The sequence below is a fragment of the Micromys minutus genome, assembly GCF_963924665.1.
Source record: "Micromys minutus genome assembly, chromosome: 27".
Lineage (NCBI taxonomy): Eukaryota > Metazoa > Chordata > Mammalia > Rodentia > Muridae > Micromys > Micromys minutus.
Window position 1 is genome coordinate 36,127,404 of NC_137962.1, and position 25,275 is coordinate 36,152,678.

General features: G+C 41.3%; 1 protein-coding gene across 3 annotated transcripts in view; it reads left to right on the forward strand.

The window, feature by feature from the left end:
• Positions 1 to 25,275, forward strand: part of TCF20 (transcription factor 20) — a 72,266-nt gene that overhangs the window by 17,641 nt on the left and 29,350 nt on the right. For all 3 annotated transcript variants that reach the window (XM_080939181.1, XM_080939182.1, XM_080939183.1), the window contains exon 2: positions 16,010 to 21,754. In XM_080939181.1, coding sequence (XP_080795307.1) covers positions 16,046 to 21,754 — 5,709 coding nt within the window. In that variant the 5' untranslated portion in view covers positions 16,010 to 16,045. The remainder of the gene's footprint in view (positions 1 to 16,009; positions 21,755 to 25,275) is intronic.

Consider the following 25,275-nt stretch of genomic DNA (forward strand, 5'->3'; position numbering starts at 1 on the left):
TTATGGGTCAGTTTTTACAAGAGCTAAAAACTAGGAAGTCTTTAAACATAGGTTTCCTGATTCTAAATATAGTACTTTCTTCAATGTATTATTCTGAAGAATCAATACCAAACAACTTAATAGGGATATAGTTGTACTTTGCTAAAAATAAAAGTATATTTTGTTTTGCTTACTAAAATACAATTCTATTTTTAGATTAAAAAAAAAAACTTTAAAAATTTTACCTATTTATTTTAGTTTGACTGCAGGTAAGAGTAGTGCTAAGCATTCCTTGTTCCAGGACAGACACTAGTGTGTCCTGTCTAATGGTACCAACTTCTATCCTCTTGACTCCTCAGGATGTCACATCAGAGGAGTTATCAGTTGAGGGGATGTTGGGTTTTATGCTCACTGCTTCTCAGATCTCTGGAGAAAGACAGCTAAAACAGTTATCAGGAGCTTTTCTTTATTTGTCTATTATGTTAACATTCCTTCTGCCCTTTTTCCTTAGTAATATGAGAATCTAAAATGGGGTCTAGAAGTCACAGCATTTGCACAGATCTTATGCTACTGCACTGAATTGCCTTTTTATTTAGTTTTTAAATTATATTTGTTATGTGCAATGTATTTGTGTGCCTATGGTAGGACAGTCAGAGAAAACTTGGAGTTGATTTTGGGGAATAATCTCAGGTCTATCTCAGGTCTTAGTAGTCTTAATGGCAGACAAGGTGAGCCATCTTGCTGGTTCCTTTTGGGTTTCTTTGTGATCTTCTAACTCTAAATTAACCTGCCAGTTATTTTTTAGAAGGTTTCTTTTAAATCGTGTATGTACATGTGAGTGTAGTGTCTGTGGAGACTAGAGATTCCATGGGCTGAAGTCAGAAGCAATTGTAAGGCCATTCCTTTCCCTACTTAAGCCCAAGGAACCCAACTTGGTCCTCTGCAAGAGCTAGCTGTATGAACTCTTAACTGCTTAGCACACGGTCTGTCTGTCTGTCTGTCTGACTGTCTTTTTTTTGAGACAGGGTTTCTTTGTATAGCCCTGACTGTGCTGGAACTTGCTCTGTAGACCAGTCTGATCTCCAGCTCAGGGATCCACCTGTCTCTGCCTCTGCTTCTGGAGTGCTGGGACTAGAAGGCTTGTGCCACCACTGCTTGGCTGCTTAACCATCTCTTTACCATCCAACTTGCCAATTGTTGGTGCCCTTGTTGTACCTTGCAAAGTGATTATTTCTTAATTTGAAATTGAAGTTTTATATTTCTGGAATGCACTTGTAAGCACAATGACCGTAGTCTGATATTCAGAACTCATGGTGAAGTGGCTCCTGTTTGTAACCCCAGCACTGAGGAGGTAAAGGCAGGAGGATTTTGGGGACTCAACTAGTTGTCTGCTACACTAATTAGTGCATTCCAGTTCAAAGTGTAGATGTTCCTGAGGATGACATCCAAGGTTGTTGTATGGCCTCCACATTCAAGTCACACACATACACATATATGTATATGCATTCATATACAGGAACACACACAGTTTAAAAAATAAACTAGAAAGATTGAGAGCTAATATATTGTTTTGAAGTTGTGGTGGCTTTGTGGCAACAGTGGAATTTTATAACCATCTACTCATCTCTACTTTTTTCAGCTTCTTTGTTTTCCAGAACTTAATCATCCATATAGGTTTTCCCTATGCCTCCATCCTCAGCTCTATGGAGAGTAAACTGTAAAAAGGTCCATTGGCTTTTATCTGGAGTGGCCTAGACTCCGAGAACTTAGTTCTATCTTTTGTTTCATTTGACAGAATGAGCAGTGGCTTTGGTACCTTCAATAAAATCAAAGTTGGAATGCTTTGGTTGACTTACTTTTCTCATTGGTTTGTTCAAGAAAGCTAAAGATATTAAAGTCTATTTGTCCTGTTTTACATTTCTTTTCTGAAATTGTTAGCTGGCACTGTTGTTTTTACACTGTTGTTTGGGTTTAATTTACCATAAATTCAGATGTATAGTGTTACAAGAGCTTGTTGAACTACATGTAGAAGCTTGCTTTTAATGGTCAGCCTCTGGAAAGTAATTTTCAAAAGCCCTTTTAAGGAAAAAAGCTTTAAGAAACCCCCTTTGATTGCCATTATTTACATTTTAATAGTAATTAAAGCAGTTTTTACCTATCAAGTGGTGACGTATTTCACTTAGCCCCTTGTAGTTAAGGTTAAAAAAGTCCAATGGACTGCACTGCCAGCTTACTAGAATTTGAATGAATGTTCTGGTCTTAGGAGAACAAAAGGTTCTACACTGTGGAGAAAGTTTAAGCGGAAAATAACTTCTTACAGTGCTATGTGTGCCTTAGCTCTAGGTAGGTGCTGATGTCAGATGATTCTGTGGGATTTTGAAGGTAATTGGTATGTCAGCAAAGTCATTATTACTCTGATAGTACTGGTTTTTAACAAAAGTGAGACTACAGAGTTCACATTAGGTGCTCCAGGAAGACAAGCTGATAATAGCACAGTAGGGGTTAGGGACCAGCCCCAGCTTGTCTTCACTGTCCAACTATAGATTGTGTAAATTATTTGACTCCTGTTATGTCATCTGCAGAATGGCTAATAATACTACAGAGTCACTAAGTTTAAGTGAGACTAAGCCATTAATCTTAGCATTTAGGTGGCTGAGGTAGAAGGATTTTCATGATTCATTTGAAGGCATATGGGGCTTCATTGTGAGATCATGTCTCAAACAACAACAAAACAAAAACAACCCCACCCCAAAACTCCCATCTCTCACACAGTTTAAATTAGGCGAAAAAAAAATCTTGGGCTGGAGATATGGCTCACTGACTGCTCTTCCAGAGATTCTGAGTTCAATTCTCAGCAACCACGTGGTAGCTTACAACCATCTGTAATGGGATCTGGTGTGTCTGAAGACAGCTACAGTGTACTCATATATGTTTTTAAAAATCTTTATAAAATATTTCTTTAATTATGTAGAATTTCATCATTTTCCCCCCAAAAAACTTAAAAGTATTTATTATAAGGAGGGAAGAAAAGCATTGGGCAGGAAAAGGTGACACGTGCCTTTAATGCCAGCACAAGAGTCATACATAGATGGATTACTGTGAGTTTGAGGACAGTCTGATTTACATAGTGCATTCCAGGACAGCCAGGGCTATATATAGTTCCATTGTATGTCTCTTCACATTGTTTGGGTTTTCTGGTATTGGTGGTGACTTCCAGTGTCCTAGCCTCATGGTGTCAGGAGGATAGAAAGTGAAGGCCTAAAGCCTTTCGAAGCATTTCTGAACAGTTGAACAGTTCTGAGCATGCTGAACAAATGACCAGGTAACAGGATGAATGCACCAGAATTGGTGTGGGGGGATTGCTGCCCTTTTATTTTTTTTAAGTACATCATATTTTCTTTCCCAGTATTTATATGTAACAAAGAAAAAGAGGCCAAGTATTTAAAAGGGAACAAAGGAAGTTACATAGGCAGGGTTGAAGAGAGGAAAGGGAAAGAAGGAAATAATGTAATTATTTTAAGTTTTAGAAAAATAATTTAAAGAAAGAAACAAAAACAACATTAAATAAAGATGAAGCATACAAACTAGGAAGTATAGTCTCCAGAGCCAGGCAAATGTGACAGTAAGCACGAGACAGTGACGGAAGTGACTTGCCTATACCAAAGGCAAAATCAAAGTGTTGGGGGGGGGTTGAAGTAATATGATTTTATTTGAAAACCATCCCCACCCTTATTTGAGATAGGATCTCTCTGTAACCCTGGCTGTCCTGGAACTCAGCTGTGTAGACCAGGTTGACCTTGAACTCAGACACTGCCTGCCTTAGTCTCCTGAGTATTGGAGTAAAGATGTATATATACCACTATACCTGGCTTACACCCCTGGTTTGAAGGGACAACAGAATATAAAGTCTGTAATATACATAAACAGCAAAATCTAGTTGTTTTTAAGTATCTCCTATAATATGCTGGCACTGTTACTTAGTTTCAGAAAAAAAACGTTAGCGTTCTGTTCTGAAAAAGCTCTGCAAAAGAAAGTATTGAAGTATGGTGAGACCTCTGTTATAGGACAGTATGAAACAGGGTTAACAAGGGGGAATGGCATTTTCCTTTCCAATCTTAACTAACCAACCCAAGTGCACAGTCTGCATACTCAGTTTACACCATGTCTGTACATTTCCTTTACTTCTTATAGTAATTTCCTTTACTTCCTTTTTGACTTCTTATCCTCTTAAATCTTTGAGCATTGGAAGAATTTGAGGATGACTCTTAAGCTTAATTCTTGGGCCAGTGGCTTCAAACTTTTTAAAAAAAAAGTACCAAGTGATAGCTTGGCATTAGTACATATATAGAAATTAAACAAGTTTATGAAAATAAACTGGTTTGTATGCTTCATTTTTATTTAATGTTATTTTGTTTCTTTAAATTCTAAAATAAGATATAATTACATTGTTTTCTTGTTTTCATTTTCTCTCTCCAACCCTGCCCATGTAACCTGCTTCGTTTTCTCTTGAATTCTTGGCCTCTTTTTTTTTTGTTATATATACATATACACACATGCTTATGTCTATAATTACAACGTGCTTACTCTAATTAGTGGGTTTTTTTTTTTTTTTTAGCTACTTTTCTTAGCATTTATTTCAGGGTTGACTACTTGGTAATGGATAACCAATTAGGGAGTTAATCTCTGGGAAAGACTATTTCTCCTTCCAGCATTCCCTAGTTGCTTGTACTTCTTTGTCTAGAGGTGAGGACCTGTGAGATTTCCCTTTTCCATGTTTTCATGTCTGCTGGTGGAATACTTTTTCAGATATTGTTAGGAAATAATGTTGAGAGATTATGGGTGAAACTTCCATGTCATTTATGTGAGACTGGGTTTCTTGGTCTTTTGGCTCTTACACTTCTTCCGCACCCCCAACCTCTTTCTATGATGTTCCCTAAGCTTTAGGTGCAGGAGTTGTGTTGTTGATGGATTCATTGTGGCTGGAAACCAAAGGAATACTTGTTCTAGGCACCTGTAATGGTCTCTCTGTTGTAAAGTTGTTTGTTTGATGAGAGTGAGAGCTGCTCTTACTTAAAAAGGAATATAAGGATAAATATTTAGAATGCAGTTAGGAATTACGCTAGTTTAGTCAAGTGTTAGAAGTTAGTTCTTTCAAATTGAAGACCTCACTTGTCTCATGTAGTTAGCTAGGTTTCAAGTATTGTCATGGGAAACATGGCAGCAGGCAGAAATAGTGCTGAAGAAGTAGCTGAGAGTTCTACATCTGGATCAGCAGGCAGCAGGGAGAGGGGGACACTGGGAGCACTTAAAAGCTCAAAGCCTACTCCTAGTGATATACTTCCTCCAACAAGGCCACACCTCTTAATAGCAACACATCTTATGGGCTCTTTCATTCAAGCCACCATAAATGCACACAGCACCTTCCTGTATTATAAGTCTCTAGGAGAATATTTTCAGTCGGATTCAGATCTTCAGGATCCCTTTGTATGAAATGCATGGTAATAAGGTTTTATTACCTCCAACTTCTGGGAGGACACCAAAGATAACAATAGCCTATATTGTTTTGGGAGTTTTTTGAACTCCCTGCCCAACAATTTGAAAAGGAATTTCTTGTGCCTCATTTTGGGGGTTTTGTTAGTATTTTTATTTACCCTTTTCCTTTTCTCCCCCTTTCCTTTCTGTATTGACTTCCTTCTCCTTCCCGTATTAAAGCCTCCTATTTCCTCCTTCAAATCACTTAAAGATTTATTTTTATCATTTCTACTTTTGTCTCCGTGTGTCTACAGGTGCTTTGGGAGGCCACAGGGTAGTTGTGCTTAACCACTGAGCCATTTCTTTAGTTCTGCATACTTCATTTTATTGTGAGCCATTCACTCTGTTATTTTCTGTTTTGCTCTGTTTTGTTTTTTGTAAAGTGTTGAGTTCAAGATCCTTCAGTTAGAATTTACAACCTGCTTCAGGTGATCTCATTCTTTCCTTTGAATTCTTTGTGCTGCTGACTTTACCTTTACCCCTATTCCCACCTGAGATCCAGTCATGCCAGCTGTCTATCTGACATCTCTCTGTACTTGGATTCCAGTGAGAATCTCAGAGATGATGTGTCAGGCAAAGTGTGATTCCTCTTGTGCTTCCAGTCTCTTCTCTCTTAACAGTGGTGCCTGTTTCTGCAGCTGTGTTGGAGGAGGTGGTGCTGGAGTGCCGCTACACAAGCCACTGCCAGGTTGGCAAGGTTATATTCAAAGCACTGGTATTTGAGCTAATATTGCTGTGTTGTTTGTGTCCCTCACATTCACTTCTGATACAGTAGCAATTTCTGTTGGCTCTGAATTCTAAATATGTCCTTTATTTGACCATATATCACCACATCCAGTAACACCACATTGATCTGTGCAGTCAGCATCCCTTACATAAATTACTAAAGTAGCCTCTTTACTGAGTGTGCTTCTGCTCTGCCCCTCCCCTACTTATTTTTCACAAAACAGTCAAGCCAGTTGAAAACGGAAACCAGAACGTGTCACCATCTAGTTCACAACTTCCAGGAGATTTCTAATAAATTCCAGTTTGAGGCCCTTAGTTTCTCAAGACCTTTCATCAGTCTTTGTTAAACAGTGCCACATGACTGATTGCCTGGTGAGCTGGTTAACAGGCAGAAAGTGATTCCGTAGGCCCAAGGTGCTCCAGACCCTGCTGTGAGCTTCATGAGAACAGCAGTGCTGCTCATCCCTGTGCTGCACAAGTGAGGTCCACAGAAGAGTGCTGTATCATTTGTTTTCTCAAGGTCAGAAGAAGGGGGGCATTTCTGTCCTGTGCTTGAAGGATCTGAGACTCAAAGAAGTCCCTAACACATGGAAGATTTTTGTAGCAGTAAGCTAAGCTACAACATTGAGTTCAAACTGAATTTGTCTGATTCTCAGTCCATAATGCCTGAAACTGAAGGGCTGACAGGAGTGACTAACTTCGTGAGAGACAGCTCTCAAAAGAGAAGAGTATTTGAGCAGGTTTAAGCAGGAGACTCTGGTTAGTCAGACAGTGAAAATGGAAAGGCACTGATATTCAGGGCTGTGGGAGCAGCATTGGCAGAACTTGCAGGTCTGCGGCCCGAGTATGAAAGAAGAACATGGACATTTTCTTGGTGTTAGAAGCTAAAAGGCCTTGAATTATATAAATTCTGCCATTTTCTTAAACTGATTATGTAGGGAACCAGTTTTTAAACAAATATGTCAAACAATACAAATACAAACAAGTAAAAAAAAGTCTTTAATATTTTCTTCCTCATAGGTAGCATATTGTCACTACACCCACAAATTTAATAGATGTTACACTTGGTATCTCTTGAATTCCTTTCTCTCCCTTTCAGATACCAGCCCTCTTAAACTTGCATTGGTACTGAGATTTATCCTTGTTCATATCTGGCAGGAGAGCTGGTTTGGTGGAAAGATCCCTTATTAATTTAGCCTATTATAGTAAATGTGTACCTACACACACACACACACACACACACACACACACACACACACACACACACACACACACACACACACACACGGAGTCCTATAAAATGACCATTACTTCCTGACACTGTTTGGTTCTGTCTCCATCAGATGTCTTTCTGGCAGAGTGAACTGTTACTGCCTACTTTGTACTTTGCCTGTTCCTTAGAAAATCAGCCACCACCCCCCCCCCCCCGTCCCCCGAAATCTAGGTTCTATTTAGTATAGAACACATAGAAAACTGAAAATGGCTGTGCTTGGTGGCATATGCACTTAGTACCAACACTCATTGTCTTAGGGTTTTATTGCTGTAAATAGACACCATGACCAAGTCAAGTCATATATCAAGGACAACATTTAATTGGGGCTGGCTTACAGGTTCAGAGATTCAGTCCATTATCATCAAGACAGAAACATGGCAGCATCCTGGCAGGCATGGTCCAAGAGGATCTGAGAGTTCTACATTTTCATCTGAAGGCTGCTAGCAGAATACTGGTTTCCAGGCCAGTTTTAAAGCCCACACCCAACAGCGACACTCCTACTCCAACAAGGCCTCATCTACTCCAACAGGGCCACACCTTCTAATTGCCACTCCCATAACACTGAAGAATCTGAGCCAGGAAGTCAGAGGCTGCTTGGGCTACCTTGCAAGACCTTTTTTCAAAAGCCAAACTGAACAGAAATCTCCATAGCAGAGTGTCAGTTTGATCTCAAAGACTAAATGTTTTTGTATTTTCTTCTAATTTTTAAAAATATGTTTAACTTTTAAATTTACCTGCAGTTTGTTTTTAATGGATATTGTGAGGTGAGTTTTAAGTTTTTTTTTCTATCCAAAAGTGGCACACTAGTATCTACCCTTTGTTTTAATTATACTTTAAAGTTTTAATATATGGTTAGAGTATGTATTTCCTGCCTTTTAATAGTTTTACTATTTTTATATATTGCTTAGAATTTTTTCGATGAATTTTGGAATTAGCTTATCGAGCTTTAATGAAAGTGTGTCACATAGACAGTAGAAAGATCCGTGGCTGGGGAGGTAGTAGGAATGGGGTGCAAGGATGAAACTGAAATTCTTGGATGCTTATCTTGAGCAAAAGAAGTAAATTGTATGTATTTGTTGAAGGTTATAGAAGCTACTGTCTGACAAAGGAATTAACAAACATGGAAAGATAAAAGAAAAATGTTGGGCTGGAATTAGACTGATAAATTTTTTTAATAAATATGTATCTACATTTTGTAAAAATAGTAACAGGTATGGTAAGTATGTATACACAGCACTTTCTAGTTAGAAGTACTGACATCTTAGTTTCAGTCCCAGCACCTAAATCTTTGTTGCTGAATCACCTTCCTTCAAGAGGAATTGTCTTTGGGGAAATGGGTACTTCTAGGAGTTGGAGCTGGGGAAATACCAGATGAGTTTGAAGTGTCTTTTGCCAGGAAATGGGCGAGTTGTTCTAAAGACCAGAAAATGTCAGGCCGACACTAAAGCTATTTGGATTTCTAGTTGAGTATCAAATAGATGAAGAGGCCTTTTGATAAATACAGACGGAATGAAGGCTAGAGTATCACCAACTGGCAGGTGTCATAGAGATGGGGGTCATTTGGATTTTGACTGTTAGTTGATACTTGACAAAGAACAAGGTATTGACAGACTCTTACAATTGCTCCAGCAAAGTGATTATTTTGAAGAGGAGCATGATAGAACTTTAGAAGAACCTGCTTAACATGGTTAGCATCATCAGTGTAGGGGAAGGGTTGCGGTTGCTGTTGGTTTTGCTTATGTGGTATGTCTTGTGTTGCTATCAGTCTGGCCATTAGGAAATGCAGACCAGCCTTAGGCTGAAGGGTGACCCCATAAAATGAAAGAGCCTAGCAGGGACTTAAAAACCAGCAAAACAGTGAGGGGCTACTGCAGATCAGTAGACATCAGCAGAGACATGGCACTTGGATGAAATGTTGGACCACAAAGAGGGGGAAATTCAGTCATTCTCATAACTCAGATAAGGCCTGTGGACTGAATTGGTGGTGCAGTATTAATGTGTCAGTGCAGTATTAGTGTTGGTTTAGTGTTGACTTTCTGATGTGGAGGCTTGTGTTCTGGTTATACAGAAGAGTGTTTGTGTTTTAGGTTTCTCAAGAGTGGTTGGGAACTGGTGATTTTGGGTATATATAGAAAACTTAACAAATGAGGTAAAACACTGAGTTGGGCGATCTTGATAAAAGGTGCATAAACACTTAGCTTTTCCGTGTCTTTGGGATTATTTCAAAGAGAAATTAATACTGTTAAACTAATCTATTAAGAGTCTTGACTTCTGAAACTGGCCCTTCTGTCTAGCTATATACTGTTTATTTTAAACTTTTGGGGGCTTTTCAAAAAAGTTTGTGATTTTTCTCATATAGCTTTTACCTGCTTCTGTTTTGAATTAGTCTTCCCCCCACCTCTCTCAAGATTTATTATGTACACAGTGTTCTGCCTTCATATATGCCTACATGCAAGAAGAGGGCACCAGATCCCATTACAGATGGTTGTGAGCCACCATGTGGGTGCTGGGAGTTGAACTCAGGACCTCTGGAAGAGCAGTCAGTGCTCTAAACCTTGGAGCCATCTCTCCAGTCTCCCATCTTTTGACTCTTACTTTAAAATTATGTTGAAGGATTTATAGAGGGAGGGAGGGTGGGAGATACTGAGATACTGCCTTATGTGGCAGCAGAGATTGCCGTTTGCCTTTGTCATTTTGTCTGTATTTTACTGTGCTATATTGTTAACAACATTTAAGTGAGAAAGAATTCAGTGATACCTCAAAGCTCTGGTAACATACTAAGAAGGAGACCTCCCTAGTTAGCCCAAAGGGCAATTAGTCCCACATTCCTGTCCCCTTTCTGGTAACTGGGGAGCTGTCACAATCTGTCACATAACTGGGGATTATGTCTAAGAATAAACTTACCCATTGTGTGTGTAATAATATAGTGGCACTTGATTATTTAACTTCTAAGCCTTGGTTTATAAAAGTGAATTCTAACATTGTAGATCATATGAGAGAATATTAACATTTACATAAAGTACCCAGTAGTGTGTGTATCATGTGTTGGGCATGCAACGGGTAAACAACAGCCATTGTTAATTTAGTTCGGACTCAAGTTATTGGTCAGAATTCTCAAAAAAGAAAAACAGATGTATTTGGAATGGTTCTTGATTAACATGTGGTATAGGAAAAGGATCATGAATTTTAGAATCAAAGGAATTTAAGTTAAAGCAACTCCCAATATATTTAGAAAAATGACTTAGAACTTGTCATAATTTATCAGTTCCCCCCCTTGTGTTTATCTGTATACACACAGGGAAACTGGACAGCTGGCCGTGTTGGAAGTTGCTTAATATATAATTATTAATGGTATTAGTAGCACATTCCATAAATATTGGTTAAAGGTAAACACTTTTTACTTTTTTTTAAAAAAAAAGGATTGATTGATTGATTGATTGATTGTGAGTACATGGTCACTGTCTTCAGACACACCAGAAGAGGGCATAAGATCTCATTACAAATGGTTATGAGCCACCATGTGGAAGAGCAGTCAGTGCTCTCAACCACTGAGCCATCTCTCCAGCCCCTACTGTTTGGTTTTATTAAGTGAAGTAAACCAACAAATACTTTGCTGTAAAGATAACTTGTAGAGAAAAAAGATCACACATTTCAGCAACTCCTGGGATCCTGGGACCCATGTGACCTGATAGGGTAGAAAGGCATTTCTGGACTAAAGAATGTTTCAGAGATGAGAAGAGTAATCGCTCAGAGGCACTTCCTGAACAAGATTGTTGGATAGGAACAGCAGAAACAGGGTGCCATAAGCTGTCCAGGATTGTGGGGAATGTGATATTGTCAAAGTAGCAACTGGAGGAAATTGTACTCTATTGTTTCTGTGATGGGTACCGAAACAGAATTCCTTGAGAATGTTTTACTATATCAGGAAGATGGAAGTGGCTACCTCAGAAGTAGAGGATAGAACAAAGAAAAGAACAGGGTTGTGATTGGGCAGTACACCACAAGCAAAATACGAATTGTGATTTACTTTGCAAGTAGTAGTTCAGGGTAAAAAGACATTGAGGTAGTCAGGAAAAGAACATCATTCAGTATTCTTTTTTAAAAATTTATTAAATTTTATTATACAGGAGTACACTGTAGCTGTCTTCAGACATACCAGAAGACACCAGATCCCATTACACATGGCTGTGAGTCACCATGTGGGTGCTGGGATTAAAACTCAGGACCTCTGGAAGAGCAGTCAGTGCTCTTAACCTCTGAGCCATTCCTCTAGCCCTGCATTCAGTATTTTTGCTGTTGAAAATAAATTGAGCCAAATGTGGTGGCTTACTTATAATCTCAGTACTCAAGATGCTGTGGAAGGAGGATTGCTCTGAGTTTCAGGCCAGCCTGGGCAGTACAATAGAGACCTTGTTTCCAAAAGTAAAAATAAATTGATTTTGTAAGAATAAATGCACATCATCTTTGTAGAAGTTAGTTCCTCTACAAATGGCACCACTTAGCATCATTTCATGGGAACCTTGGCTATAATGGTTAATGAGTTCTGCTGACTGTACCACATTTTGGTTCTTCGCCTACCTTCTGATTGCTACTCTTGAACCTTGTGTATTTCTTGAAGTGTTGCTACTATATACTTTGACATCTCTTTTAGTCCATGTTGTATACCATATTGTATGAAATAGTAGTTTCGCTCCTCAACTCATAATAGTGTATTCTGAAATTTTGGGAACGAGAGTAATTTATCAATCAATGTCCTAGTAGAAAATAGGCGACATGTTAAAACTGGTAACTTGAGGCACATTTAATTGTGCCATTTATAGTTCGTTCAGGAGAAGCTTTGTATTCTATTAAGAATATAGTATAAGGAATTTATCAAAACTTAATTCTAATGCCAGTAAGAATAAAGATTGGTCCAATATGGGAATAACTGGGATTGGGAAAGCCTGTCAGATTGTTAATGATGATCAGAAACTGGAACATAGTCTTGGGAGTTTGTGGGGGAGCTGTTTGGGAGTCTGTCAGCTTCAGTTACCTCCAGGGAGTATCAGCCTCTCCCTTTCTTCTGTCCTCCTAATCTCCTTGCACGTCTCCTTGTACACTTTAATCCTCAAGAAAAGATTCTAAAAAGTAGTACCACCCAAAGCCCCAGTTTCAGCTCCTGATCTGCTGAGCATGCAGAAAGGCATGTGGACAGCCATGTAGAAGGATAACCAAACAGGGAAAGTGACATCTTTTAACCTGGCATTCACGGGGAGTTACGGGCAACAAATGATTTCTGAGCTCAGAGAAAATGGCTAAATGTTTAGATTGCCAGACATCTGACAAAGCCTGTTGGTAAAGACAAAGAAGTCTTTACCAGCCTCAGAAATTGCCTAGTCAGGGTCAGGAGAGTACATTTCTTTCACTATTTCGAAACTGGGCCAGAAGCTGGAGGGTAGTAAAACCTGTCCATTGTCTCTGTGGAGCCTCAACAGCAGTTAGTATATCCTCACAGGGGGTCTAAATAGAATTATTAACTTGAGGACTGAAGCTTTTTTCTGTTGTTTAAACAAGGAATTTATTCTACTGACATTCTAGCAACAGGTCAATAGTTAAATCTACTTGGAAAGGTAACAACTTTCTTGAACTTGAGGGGTTTTTGGGGAAGAGTGGATTGGAGAGAATAATGCTCTTAGATAATGACAGAAAGACAACAAAAGTTAATACTAGTTTTCTATAAAAGTGAGGTCACCAGCTTTCCAAAACAGGCTGAAGAAAACACTCCACAACTGGGACTGGAATGTATAGGCTAAAGTCCTGGACCTTGTAACTCCTTTACTAGAAACTTCTACAAAGGATAATTTTGGAACATCTTTTGGTACTTGTACCTCACATGTGCCAAGAATATGTAGGTTATCTGGTGCTTTGATGGAGATAATGGCTGTTGTTTTTGTTTTTTCCTTTTCAAGTCTGTAAACTATTACCATAGGAAAAGATGGTTCATCTACAGTAAAGGAATGTGTTTGGTGGGGGTGAGGACTGGGAACAGGACTGCAGAGGAATTGTTTCTTGTCTACTTTCCTTGTAGAGATAAGAGTTAGAAGTATCCAGGTAGCTCCAGGCCAAATTGCTGATGCATAAAGTGGTCTTTAGCTCTTGGTGGCTCTGATTTAGGAAAAATAGGGAGCTGGTACAACTATTTATACATTCAAACCTTCAGAAGGTAGTTTTATTATGGAAGAATTAACTAAACAGCATGGAAAGTATTTATATATAGATTATCTCTGGAGACAGCTTTTCATACTTTCACCTGCTGACTTTGTTTTATACAATTTATCCCCTATCAGTGACTAAAAACTGGAAATATAATACAAACAAGGGAAGTTTAGTTGATGGAATTGTTTTTGACAGTCCTAAAGACGACAGTCGAGGTGGAGATGCAGCTGGGACAGCATTGGAGGGCAGCACTCAGGAAGCACTTTTAAAAACCAACCAACCAACCAACCAACAAATCCTTTCTAATCTTATATGATAAATATACCCTATGAGGTTACCACTCTGGGCTCTCAGGAACTTGATGAATTCTGTGCCTTAGTTTCTTCATTTGTAAAATGAAAGTTCTGGTTTTGTGAGGATTGAATTAGTACATGTAATTGCTGGAACAGGGTTAAGCATTATATCGAACCTATGTTATGGTTGCAGCAGATTCATGGGGAGATTGGTGACTGTTGCAGGAGCATTTGAAAGTGATGAAGTGTTTTTCGCCAGGCACTGACATTTATAGTATATGAAATCTAAAGAATAGCTTTGAGTCATGTGACTATATAATCAGACTTAGTCCCATATCTAGATATTTTAGAAATAACGTATTTTAGAAATGTGTCAGGAGCCAGGTATATTAGTAAGTTTCTTTAATTATTGCATCCAGAAGGCAGAGGCAGAAGGATCTCTGGGTTCTGAGTTTGAGGCTACTTTGGTCTACATTGTGAGTTCCAGGACAGCCATGTGTCAAAGAATCAAGCAAGCCAAAAATTCCCACATTTTGGGGCTAGAGAGGTGGTTTGGTAGTTTTAAGAATGCTTTGTTGCTCTTCCAAAGGACCTGAGTTCAGTTCTCAGGACCCATCTTGGGCAGCTCACAACTTCCTGTTACTCTTAATGGACTCTAGGGCCATCCTCACACATATAACGTATACTTTCACAGATGTATAGACATAAAAAGCATCTTTTTAAAAAGTGGGTCAAGCTTTCAAAGTTTAGGGTTGATGTACACCTGCTGTGATTTTTCTGAAGTTCCCATATTAAGTTTTCCTTAGAATTGGACCCAAAGGATTTTACAGGCATCTTGTCTTCCAGGTGTGCTTTTAGATTGATGATACTTTGTTTTTCTCACCCACTTAGCACCATGGTGCTAGTTCTTAGAGGCCTAGTTCTTAAACTGTTTCATCATCAATGCACTTCTACTCCTTACTGATTGAGTGGCATATAAAGATTATAGTAAGGAGCAACAGTCTCTGCCCTTTCAGAGCTTTTATTTAGTTTTAAAGGAGAGATAGGACAGTAAACATTCCTTTGTTTTAATTTATTAGCTACTGCAGTTGTATTGGGACTGAGGGAACAAAAGTAGGGGAGGAAGTTTCATAGTAGCTGTTTTAACTGCTGTTCTCTGGCCTAAATCAAAATAGCCCTAATACCTGGAAATTGAGGGTAGGTAGTCGAGAGAGGTACTTTAAAAAACAATATAATGTCAGGCAGTCAGATCTGATGTTCATATAGGTGAGTACAGTAAAAGGAATCTACAGGAACAGAGTTGAGTGTTCCAGAGTCACTAGTCAACCATAAGCAGTTGATTTGGAGGGGTTGGCTTTGGTTCTCAGGATGGGTCTGTGTCTCAGTCAGTGATTAGAGTATGCTTGGATAGCCCCTGAAATATTTGCTGTCATTATTTGAGGCTCCTTAGTTTAGTGGTCAGTCTAATGAGTGAAAATAAAGAAATGAAAGGGGCTTTTGTCACCCTACTGTAACTAAAGATTAATAAAAAATATTTTTATTTGCTTGTAATAACATTCCAATATTTAGTTGAACTTGTAAGGTTCATTTATCTAATAAATTTTTATTTTTTATTTCATGTATGTGAGTACACTGTCGTTGTCCTCAGACACACTGGAAGAGGGCATAAGATCTCATTACAGATGAGCTACCATGTGGTTGCTAGGAATTGAACTCAGGACCTCTGGAAGAGCAGTCAGTGCTCTTAACCGCTGAACCATCTCTCCAGCCCATAATGGAATTTTAAAAGACTGTATTGAATGTGTTTGTGTATAACTAATATTTTCTTTGTTGTATTATAGACTTCTTCATTCTTTAGACCATTTATTTGTTTATTTCCATTATTAGAAGTGAATAGAAAAGGAGATGAAATTTAAGCAATCAGCTTTATCTGGTCACTGAGTTATTTAGACTTGATTTTGTTTTTGTCAACAGATGCATGTCTTATGCTTTTCTTTCTTTTCCTTTCTAGGAGGGCTGCTGGCCTGCTGCTGTGCTGCTGAACAGTATGCAGTCCTTTCGGGAGCAAAGCAGTTACCACGGAAACCAGCAGAGCTACCCCCAGGAGGTGCACAGCTCATCCCGAATAGAAGAGTTCAGCCCTCGTCAGGCCCAGATGTTCCAGAATTTTGGGGGAGCAGGTGGTAGTAGTAGTGGCACTGGCAGCAACAGCAGTGGACGGCGAGGGACGGCTGCAGCAGCAGCAGCAGCAGCAGCAGCAATGGCTAGCGAGACCTCTGGCCATCAAGGCTATCAGGGTTTTAGGAAAGAAGCTGGAGATTTTTACTACATGGCAGGCAACAAAGACACCGTGGCAGCAGGAACCCCACAGCCTCCTCAGCGAAGGCCTTCTGGGCCTGTGCAGAGCTATGGACCTCCCCAGGGGAGCAGCTTTGGCAATCAGTATGCGAGTGAGGGTCATGTGAGCCAATTTCAAGCACAGCACTCTGCCCTTGGTGGTGTGTCTCATTATCAGCAGGATTACACAGGGCCTTTCTCTCCTGGGAGTGCTCAGTATCAACAGCAGGCCTCCAGCCAACAACAACAGCAGCAGCAACAGCAGCAGCAGCAGCAACAGCAAGTACAGCAGTTGAGACAACAGCTTTACCAATCCCATCAGCCTCTGCCACAAGCCACTGGACAGCCAGCCTCTGGCTCATCCCATCTACAACCAATGCAACGGCCCTCAACTCTGCCATCTTCTGCTGGTTATCAGTTAAGAGTGGGTCAGTTTGGCCAACACTACCAGTCTTCTGCTTCCTCTTCTTCCTCCTCTTCCTTTCCTTCACCACAGCGTTTTAGTCAGTCTGGACAAAGCTATGATGGTAGTTACAGTGTGAATGCTGGATCTCAGTATGAAGGGCATAATGTGGGTTCTAATGCACAGGCTTATGGGACACAATCAAATTATAGCTATCAACCTCAGTCTATGAAAAATTTTGAACAGACAAAGATTCCACCAGGAACCCAGCAGGGGCAGCAGCAGCAACAGCAGCAACCACAACCCCAGCAACAGCAGCAGCAGCAGCAACAGCAGCAACAGCAACATCCCCCCCAGCATGTGATGCAGTACACAAATGCTGCCACCAAGCTGCCTCTGCAAAGCCAGGTTGGGCAGTATAACCAGCCTGAGGTCCCTGTAAGGTCCCCTATGCAGTTTCATCAGAACTTCAGCCCTATTTCTAACCCTTCTCCAGCTGCTTCTGTGGTCCAGTCTCCAAGCTGTAGTTCTACCCCTTCTCCTCTCATGCAGAGTGGTGAGAATCTCCAGTGTGGGCAAGGCAATGTGCCCATGAGTTCCAGGAACCGAATTTTACAGCTAATGCCCCAACTCAGTCCAACTCCATCAATGATGCCTAGTCCTAATTCTCATGCTGCAGGATTCAAAGGGTTTGGATTAGAAGGGGTGCCGGAAAAGCGGCTGACTGATCCTGGGTTGAGTAGTTTGAGTGCTCTGAGTACTCAAGTGGCCAATCTTCCCAATACTGTCCAGCACATGTTACTTTCTGATGCCTTGACACCTCAGAAGAAGACTTCTAAGAGACCCTCATCATCATCTAAGAAAGCAGATAGCTGTACAAACTCAGAAGGCTCCTCACAGCATGAAGAACAGCTAAAGTCCCCTATGGCAGAGTCATTGGATGGAGGTTGCTCTAGTAGTTCAGAAGATCAAGGAGAGAGAGTGAGGCAACTAAGTGGCCAGAGCACTAGCTCTGACACCACCTATAAGTGTGGAGCTTCAGAGAAAGCTGGCTCCTCACCAACACAAGGTGCTCAGAATGAGGCCCCTAGGCTCAGTACCAGTCCTGCAACTAGGGAAGAAGCTGCCTCTCCAGGTGCTAAGGACACACCACTGTCATCTGAGGGGAACACAAAAGTCAATGAGAAGACAGTTGGAGTAATTGTCTCCCGAGAAGCCATGACAGGTCGGGTAGAAAAATCTGGTGGACAAGATAAGGAGGATGATCCTGCTGCTAGTCAGAGACCACCGAGCAATAGTGGTGTAAAGGAAATGAGCCACACATCACTTCCACAGTCGGATCCTCCAGGAGGAGGGAGCAAAGGAAACAAGAATGGTGATAATAATAGCTCTAACCACAATGGAGAGGGGAATGGCCACAGTAGCCACTCTTCGGTAGGCCCAAGTTTCACAGGCAGGACTGAGCCTAGTAAGTCTCCTGGAAGTTTGCGCTATAGTTACAAAGAAAGTTTTGGGTCAGCTGTACCACGAAACGTCACTGGTTTTCCTCAGTATCCTTCTGGACAAGAAAAGGGGGATTTTGGCAGCCATGGGGAGCGAAAAGGTAGGAATGAGAAGTTCCCAAGTCTCCTACAGGAAGTACTTCAGGGTTACCACCACCATCCTGACAGAAGGTATCCTAGAAGTGCTCAGGAACATCAAGGGATGGCTAGTGGCTTGGAAGGAACTGCAAGGCCCAATATCTTAGTCAGTCAAACCAATGAATTAGCCAGCAGGGGCCTTCTGAACAAGAGTATTGGATCCCTGTTGGAAAATCCACACTGGGGACCATGGGAAAGGAAGTCAAGCAGCACAGCTCCTGAAATGAAACAGATCAATTTGTCTGACTATCCCATTCCCAGGAAGTTTGAGATAGAACCTCCATCATCAGCCCATGAACCTGGGGGTTCTCTTTCTGAAAGGAGGTCAGTAATCTGTGATATTTCCCCACTAAGACAGATTGTCAGGGACCCAGGGGCTCACTCACTGGGACACATGGGTACTGATGCCAGAATTGGGAGGAATGAACGTCTCAACCCAAGTTTAAGTCAGTCAGTCATTCTTCCTGGTGGGTTGGTGTCCATGGAAACAAAATTGAAATCCCAGAGTGGGCAGATAAAAGAGGAAGACTTTGAACAATCCAAATCTCAAGCTAGTTTCAACAAGAAATCTGGAGACCACTGCCATCCTACCAGTATCAAGCATGAGACTTACCGTGGCAATGCCAGTCCTGGAGCAGCCCATGATGCCATTTCAGACTATGGCCCACAAGATAGCAGGTCCACACCAATGCGGCGGGTCCCTGGTAGAGTTGGTAGCCGGGAGACTATGAGGGGTCGGTCTTCTTCTCAGTACCATGACTTTGCAGAAAAATTGAAGATGTCTCCAGGCAGGAGCAGAGGCCCAGGGGGAGACCCTCATCACATGAACCCACATATGACCTTCTCAGAGAGGGCCAATAGGAGTTCTTTACATGCTCCTTTTTCTCCCAACTCAGAAACCCTGGCTTCTGCTTACCACACAAACACCAGGGCTCATGCTTATGGGGACCCTAATAGTGGTTTGAATTCCCAGCTTCATTATAAGAGACAGATGTACCAACAGCAACAAGAGGAGTATAAAGATTGGGCCAGCAGTTCTGCTCAGGGAGTGATTGCTGCTGCACAACACAGGCAGGAAGGGCCACGGAAGAGCCCACGACAGCAGCAGTTTCTTGACAGAGTACGGAGCCCTCTGAAAAATGACAAAGATGGTATGATGTATGGCCCACCAGTAGGTACCTACCATGACCCAAGCACTCAGGAAGCTGGGCGCTGTCTCATGTCTAGTGATGGCATGACTGCCAAAAGCATGGAATTGAAGCACAGCTCTCAGAAGATACAAGAGTCTTGTTGGGATCTTTCTCGGCAGACTTCTCCAGCCAAAAGCAGTGGACCTCCAGGAATGTCTAATCAAAAACGGTATGGGCCACCCCATGAGCCAGATGGACATGGACTAGCTGAGTCTACACAGTCATCCAAACCTAGTAACGTAATGTTACGGCTTCCAGGTCAGGAGGATCATTCTTCTCAAAATCCCTTAATCATGCGGAGGCGGGTTCGTTCTTTTATCTCCCCTATTCCCAGTAAGAGACAGTCACAAGAAGTAAAAAACAGTAACAGTGATGATAAAGGGCGCCTCCTCCACCCATCAAAAGAAGGTGCCGATAAAGCATACAATTCCTACAGCCATCTTTCTCATAGTCAGGACATCAAGACTATCCCTAAGAGAGATGCCTCCAAGGACCTTCCAAACCCAGACAATAGAAACTGTCCTGCTGTTACCCTGACAAGCCCTGCTAAGACCAAAATACTGCCCCCACGGAAAGGACGGGGATTAAAATTGGAAGCTATAGTTCAGAAGATCACATCCCCAAATATTAGGAGGAGTGCGTCTGCAAACAGTGCTGAGGCTGGGGCAGATACAGTCACACTGGATGATATACTATCTCTAAAGAGTGGTCCTCCTGAAGGTGGGACTGTGGCTACTCAAGAGGCTGAGATGGAAAAGCGAAAGGGTGAGGTGGCATCTGACCTAGTCAGTGCAACTAACCAGGAATCGAATGTTGAAAAGCCTCTTCCAGGGCCTTCTGAAGAGTGGCGTGGCAGTGGGGATGACAAAGTCAAGACAGAGGCACATGTGGAAGCAGCTTCTACTGGAAAGGAACCCTCTGGTACTATGACATCCACAGCTTCACAGAAGCCTGGTGGTAACCAAGGGAGACCAGATGGTTCCCTGAGTGGGGCAGCACCAGTAATCTTTCCTGACTCAAAGAATGTAGCTCCAGTGGGCATATTGACCCCTGAGGCAAATCCCAAGGCTGAAGAGAAAGAGAATGATACAGTCATTTCACCCAAACAAGAAAGTTTCCCCCCCAAAGGGTATTTCCCGTCAGGAAAGAAAAAGGGGAGACCGATTGGTAGTGTGAATAAGCAAAAGAAACAGCAGCAGCAACCACCTCCACCTCCTCAGCCCCCTCAGATGTCAGAAGGTTCTGCAGATGGAGAGCCAAAGCCAAAAAAGCAGAGGCAAAGGAGGGAGAGAAGGAAACCTGGGACCCAGCCAAGGAAGCGGAAAACCAAACAAGCAGTTCCCATTGTAGAACCTCAAGAACCAGAGATCAAGCTAAAGTATGCTACCCAGCCACTAGATAAAAGTGATGCCAAGAACAAGGCTTTTTTCCCTTACATCCATGTAGTAAATAAATGTGAACTTGGAGCTGTTTGTACAATCATCAATGCTGAAGAAGAAGAACAGACCAAATTGGTAAGGAGCAGGAAGGGTCAAAGATCTATGACCCCTCCCCCCAGCAGCACAGAAAGCAAGGTGCTCCCAGCTTCATCCTTTATGCTGCAAGGGCCTGTGGTAACAGAATCTTCTGTTATGGGGCACCTGGTTTGCTGTCTCTGTGGCAAGTGGGCCAGTTATCGTAACATGGGTGACCTCTTTGGACCCTTTTATCCCCAAGATTATGCAGCCACTCTTCCGAAGAATCCACCTCCTAAGAGGTCCACAGAAATGCAGAGCAAAGTCAAGGTTCGGCACAAAAGCGCTTCTAATGGTTCTAAAACTGACACTGAAGAGGAGGAGGAGCAGCAGCAGCAGAAGGAGCAGAGGAGCCTGGCTGCTCATCCTAGGTTCAAGCGGCGACACCGCTCAGAAGACTGTGGTGGAGGTCCTCGGTCCCTGACCAGGGGGCTCCCTTGTAAAAAAGCAGCCGCTGAGGGCAGCAGTGAAAAGACTGTTTCAGACACAAAGCCCTCTGTACCTACCACTTCAGAAGGTGGTCCTGAGCTGGAGTTACAAATCCCTGAACTACCTCTTGACAGCAACGAATTTTGGGTCCATGAGGGTTGTATTCTCTGGGCCAATGGAATCTACCTGGTCTGCGGCAGGCTCTATGGCCTGCAAGAAGCGCTGGAAATCGCCAGAGAGATGGTAAGTAAGAGAAACCCCTTACCAGCGTGGGCTCTGGTCACTTCATTTTGGCCTTGTCTCTTAAACCTTGGTCTTTGTTCTTGGGTCACAAGTTCTTTCCTAGACCCAAATGATAAACAGAGAAGGAAGTGATTTTAGAAGGTGTAGCTTCTATCATCAGTAAAGTCATGTTTTTGCCTATGAAAATTTAGGAAACAAGGGTCTCTGTCTTACCTTTTGTCAAACTTGATTCTTGCATGTTAGGGGGTCATTCACTTTCAGCAGTGCAGGTTTCATAAGTACTTGAGCTAGTTTTCTGAGTAATATTTTACTACTATTTAATTTGTTGATTTTTTTTTTATAAATCATTTTCCAATATGTGGTACTCACAAATTATACTGGTTACATTTCCATTTTTTCTAAAACATTTCATTGTTTTAGGTTTTGTTTAGTTGTACTTGATTTGGTGCAGGGTCTATGTGGACCAGGCTGACCTTGAACTCAGTTCTCCTGTTTCAGTCTTTTAAGTTCTGGGATTTCCGATATGAACCACCATACCTGGTGCTTGCTCTTTTTGAGACAGGATTTTTTAGTGTAGCCTTGGAACTATGGTTTAGTTCTAAGGCTAGCTTCCAATTCAGAGATCTGCCTGCCTCTGCTGCTCAGGGGCTTGGGCTTAATCTTCTTAAGCTATGTTCTTCTAGCCCTTACTTTGCAGTTGGAATATTCTCTAAATCTGCCTTTTAGTTCTAGGCAGGCTCATCATTAATTACCACTCACTTTGCTGCTAAGACTCTGCTGTTCTCATCCCTTCCTTTTTTTAAGTTAGACTTTTATTTGAGGGGGGAGCATCATCTATCAGTCGTTTACTTTTGAATATTTTAAAGTTTTTTTTTTTTTAAACTCAAATGCCTATTTCCTTCTTTTCTTGTTGGATTATTTTAAATGTCTGGTTATTCATGACTTTTCACTCAGGAGAAAAAGATGCTAAAGAGTGATCATTTAAGAGTTCTGTTACAGCATAGACAAGACATTTAGTGTGAAGACCTTGGCTTCTTTCCACTTGTTATCAATATACTCCATGCTCCTTTGGAGAGGACAGTTCTCCTAATTAAGCTGGGCTGAGTTAGGAAGTTTTACTTCCTCTCTCAGACTTTGAGCTAGCACTCCCGTTTTCAGCCCCATCTCACACCCTTTCCTAAGGATCTTGGCATTTCTGGGGTCTGTGCCACAGGTTCATTTGTCTTTCTAGTTGTTCCTCTATTACACTTTGGTCTCTGCTTCCTTTGAGCACAGTGGATTGTTTATGTCTTAACCCAATCTTTAGCTTTCAGAATTTGTATGCTTTCTTCAAATCCTCATTAACCTCATGTCTTAGGGTTTCTGTTGCTATGCTAAAATACCATGACTAAAAGCAACTTGGGGAGGAAAGGGTTTATTTCGTCTTTCAGCTTGTAGTCTGTCATCCTGGGAAGTCAGGACAGGAACTGAAGGCAGGAATCTGGAGGTGGGAACTGATGCAAGGACCACAGTGGAACACTGCTTACTGGCTTGCTCAATCTATTTGCTTATATAATTCAGAACCACAGGTTCAGTGGTGACACCACCTGTGTGGGTTTAGTTCTCCCACAACAAAAGCTAATTAAGAAAATGTACCATAGGCTTGCCTATAGGCCATTCTGGTGGGGGCATTTTTATTAGTTGAGGTTCTGTCTTTCCAAATGACTTTAGTGTCTGTCAAATTAATACAAAAACTAACAGTATACCTGGTGAGTTTATCCACTTCCCTTTTTGGGAAGGGACCATGTGTGTAAATCTATTTCAGCCTATTATATCTAACCAGATTATTGGTCATCAATATCCAGTCTAAAGCCCTAATATGTGTCTAAATCTGTAGACAATGTTATAGAAAATAAAAGGCAGTTTATAAATGATGCAGCTACCTTAAGTCACAATTAGCTCCTTCTAAAGGGTGAATTGTCAACAGTATTTAAGTGAAAACACTAAAATTGCCACTCAGAATGTTAGCCTACTACTTGTCAGATTTGATCCTAAAATAAAATCTAGAATAGTATAATTGGAACAGATACACCAAATATGGTAATGTCTTTCCTAGTCCTTTCTTTACAACTTTTAGTGACTAGCATCATCAACAAAAAACTAGTATTTTAGGGCCCAAGCAGGCAGTGCTTGGTGCCAAAGCTGATAAGCCTGACTGAGCCCAATCCCTGGGGCCGACATGGAGGAAGTACTGAACTTGCTTCTTTGGTTTTAGAACTGGAGTTGTAATCACAACTGTTTCAGAAGCACTTTAATTTTATTTTTTGAAGGATAGAAATGTGAAGTGCTTCATTTAAGTAGAATGATGTAAAGAAAGTTACTTGACTTTGTGCTTCTTTGTAGTAGATTTGAACCAAAGTTGTGTTTTTAGGTTTGGTATAAACCACTGCTGTCAGAACTATACATCTCATTCTGTTGACAGTACCATCAGTTGGCACTGTTAAGTCTCAAATTGCAGCTTTCAGCTTTTCTATCTCTTCTACTGATGTTTAGTTTATATCTTACCTTAAGACCAGAATGCTAGCTTTATATTTTAATCTGAAGTTTTCAATATACTTGAACATCTTGTTCTTGTCAGCTACCCAATAAAATGGGAAAGAAAAACACTGACATTTTGTTATACTTAAAAGTCAACTTAGTTGGCTTTCATGCTAATGCCTTTCTTTCCTGCCTTCCTCTTCCTCCTCCTGTTCTTCTTCTTGTCCTTCTTCTCTGTTTTTGAGGTGGGTCTGCCCTTGAATTTCTGATCCTTCTGCCTCAGCTTCCCAACTGCAAGGATTTTAAGCATTCATTGATTATGACAACTGACTGTATTTCTTTTTTTGGCATAAGTAGTTAGATCCCTGTGAGTTTGTGTGTGTGAGAGAGTGTGTGTGAGTGTGTGTGTGTGTGTGTGTGTGTGTGTGAGTGTGTGTTCGAGATAAGGAATTGGGTTTTGGTTAAAAAAATTTTTTTAAACTTAGAGGCAGCTTTACCCATAAAGCTGCTTGCCACCAAGCCGCCAACAACCAGAGTTGGAAGCCATGTGGTAGAAAACTCACAAATTGTCTTACAACCGCCACATGTGTGCTATGATGCACAGGTATCCAGGTATATACTGTCTTAGTTTTCAGTTGCTGTGAAGAGACAGCATGACCAAGGCAACTTACAAAATAAGAGAGCTCATTGGAGGCTGGCTTACAGTTTAATAGGGTTAGTCCATGATCATGGCAGGGAGCATGGCAGCAGACAGGCCGGCAGGCATGGATGGCAGGCACTGGAGTAATAGCTGAGAGCTTACATGTTGAGACAGCAACCACAAGGCAAGGAGATAAAGAGCTAACTTTCTCAAACCTCAAAGCCCACTTCCTCAGTGACACACCTTCTCCAACAAGGCCACATCTAATTCTTCCCAAACAGTTCCACCAATTGTCTACCAAACATTCAAATATATGTTTGCCGAGAAGGGGGTCGGGGAAGTTGGGGGGGAGGTCGGGGGTATA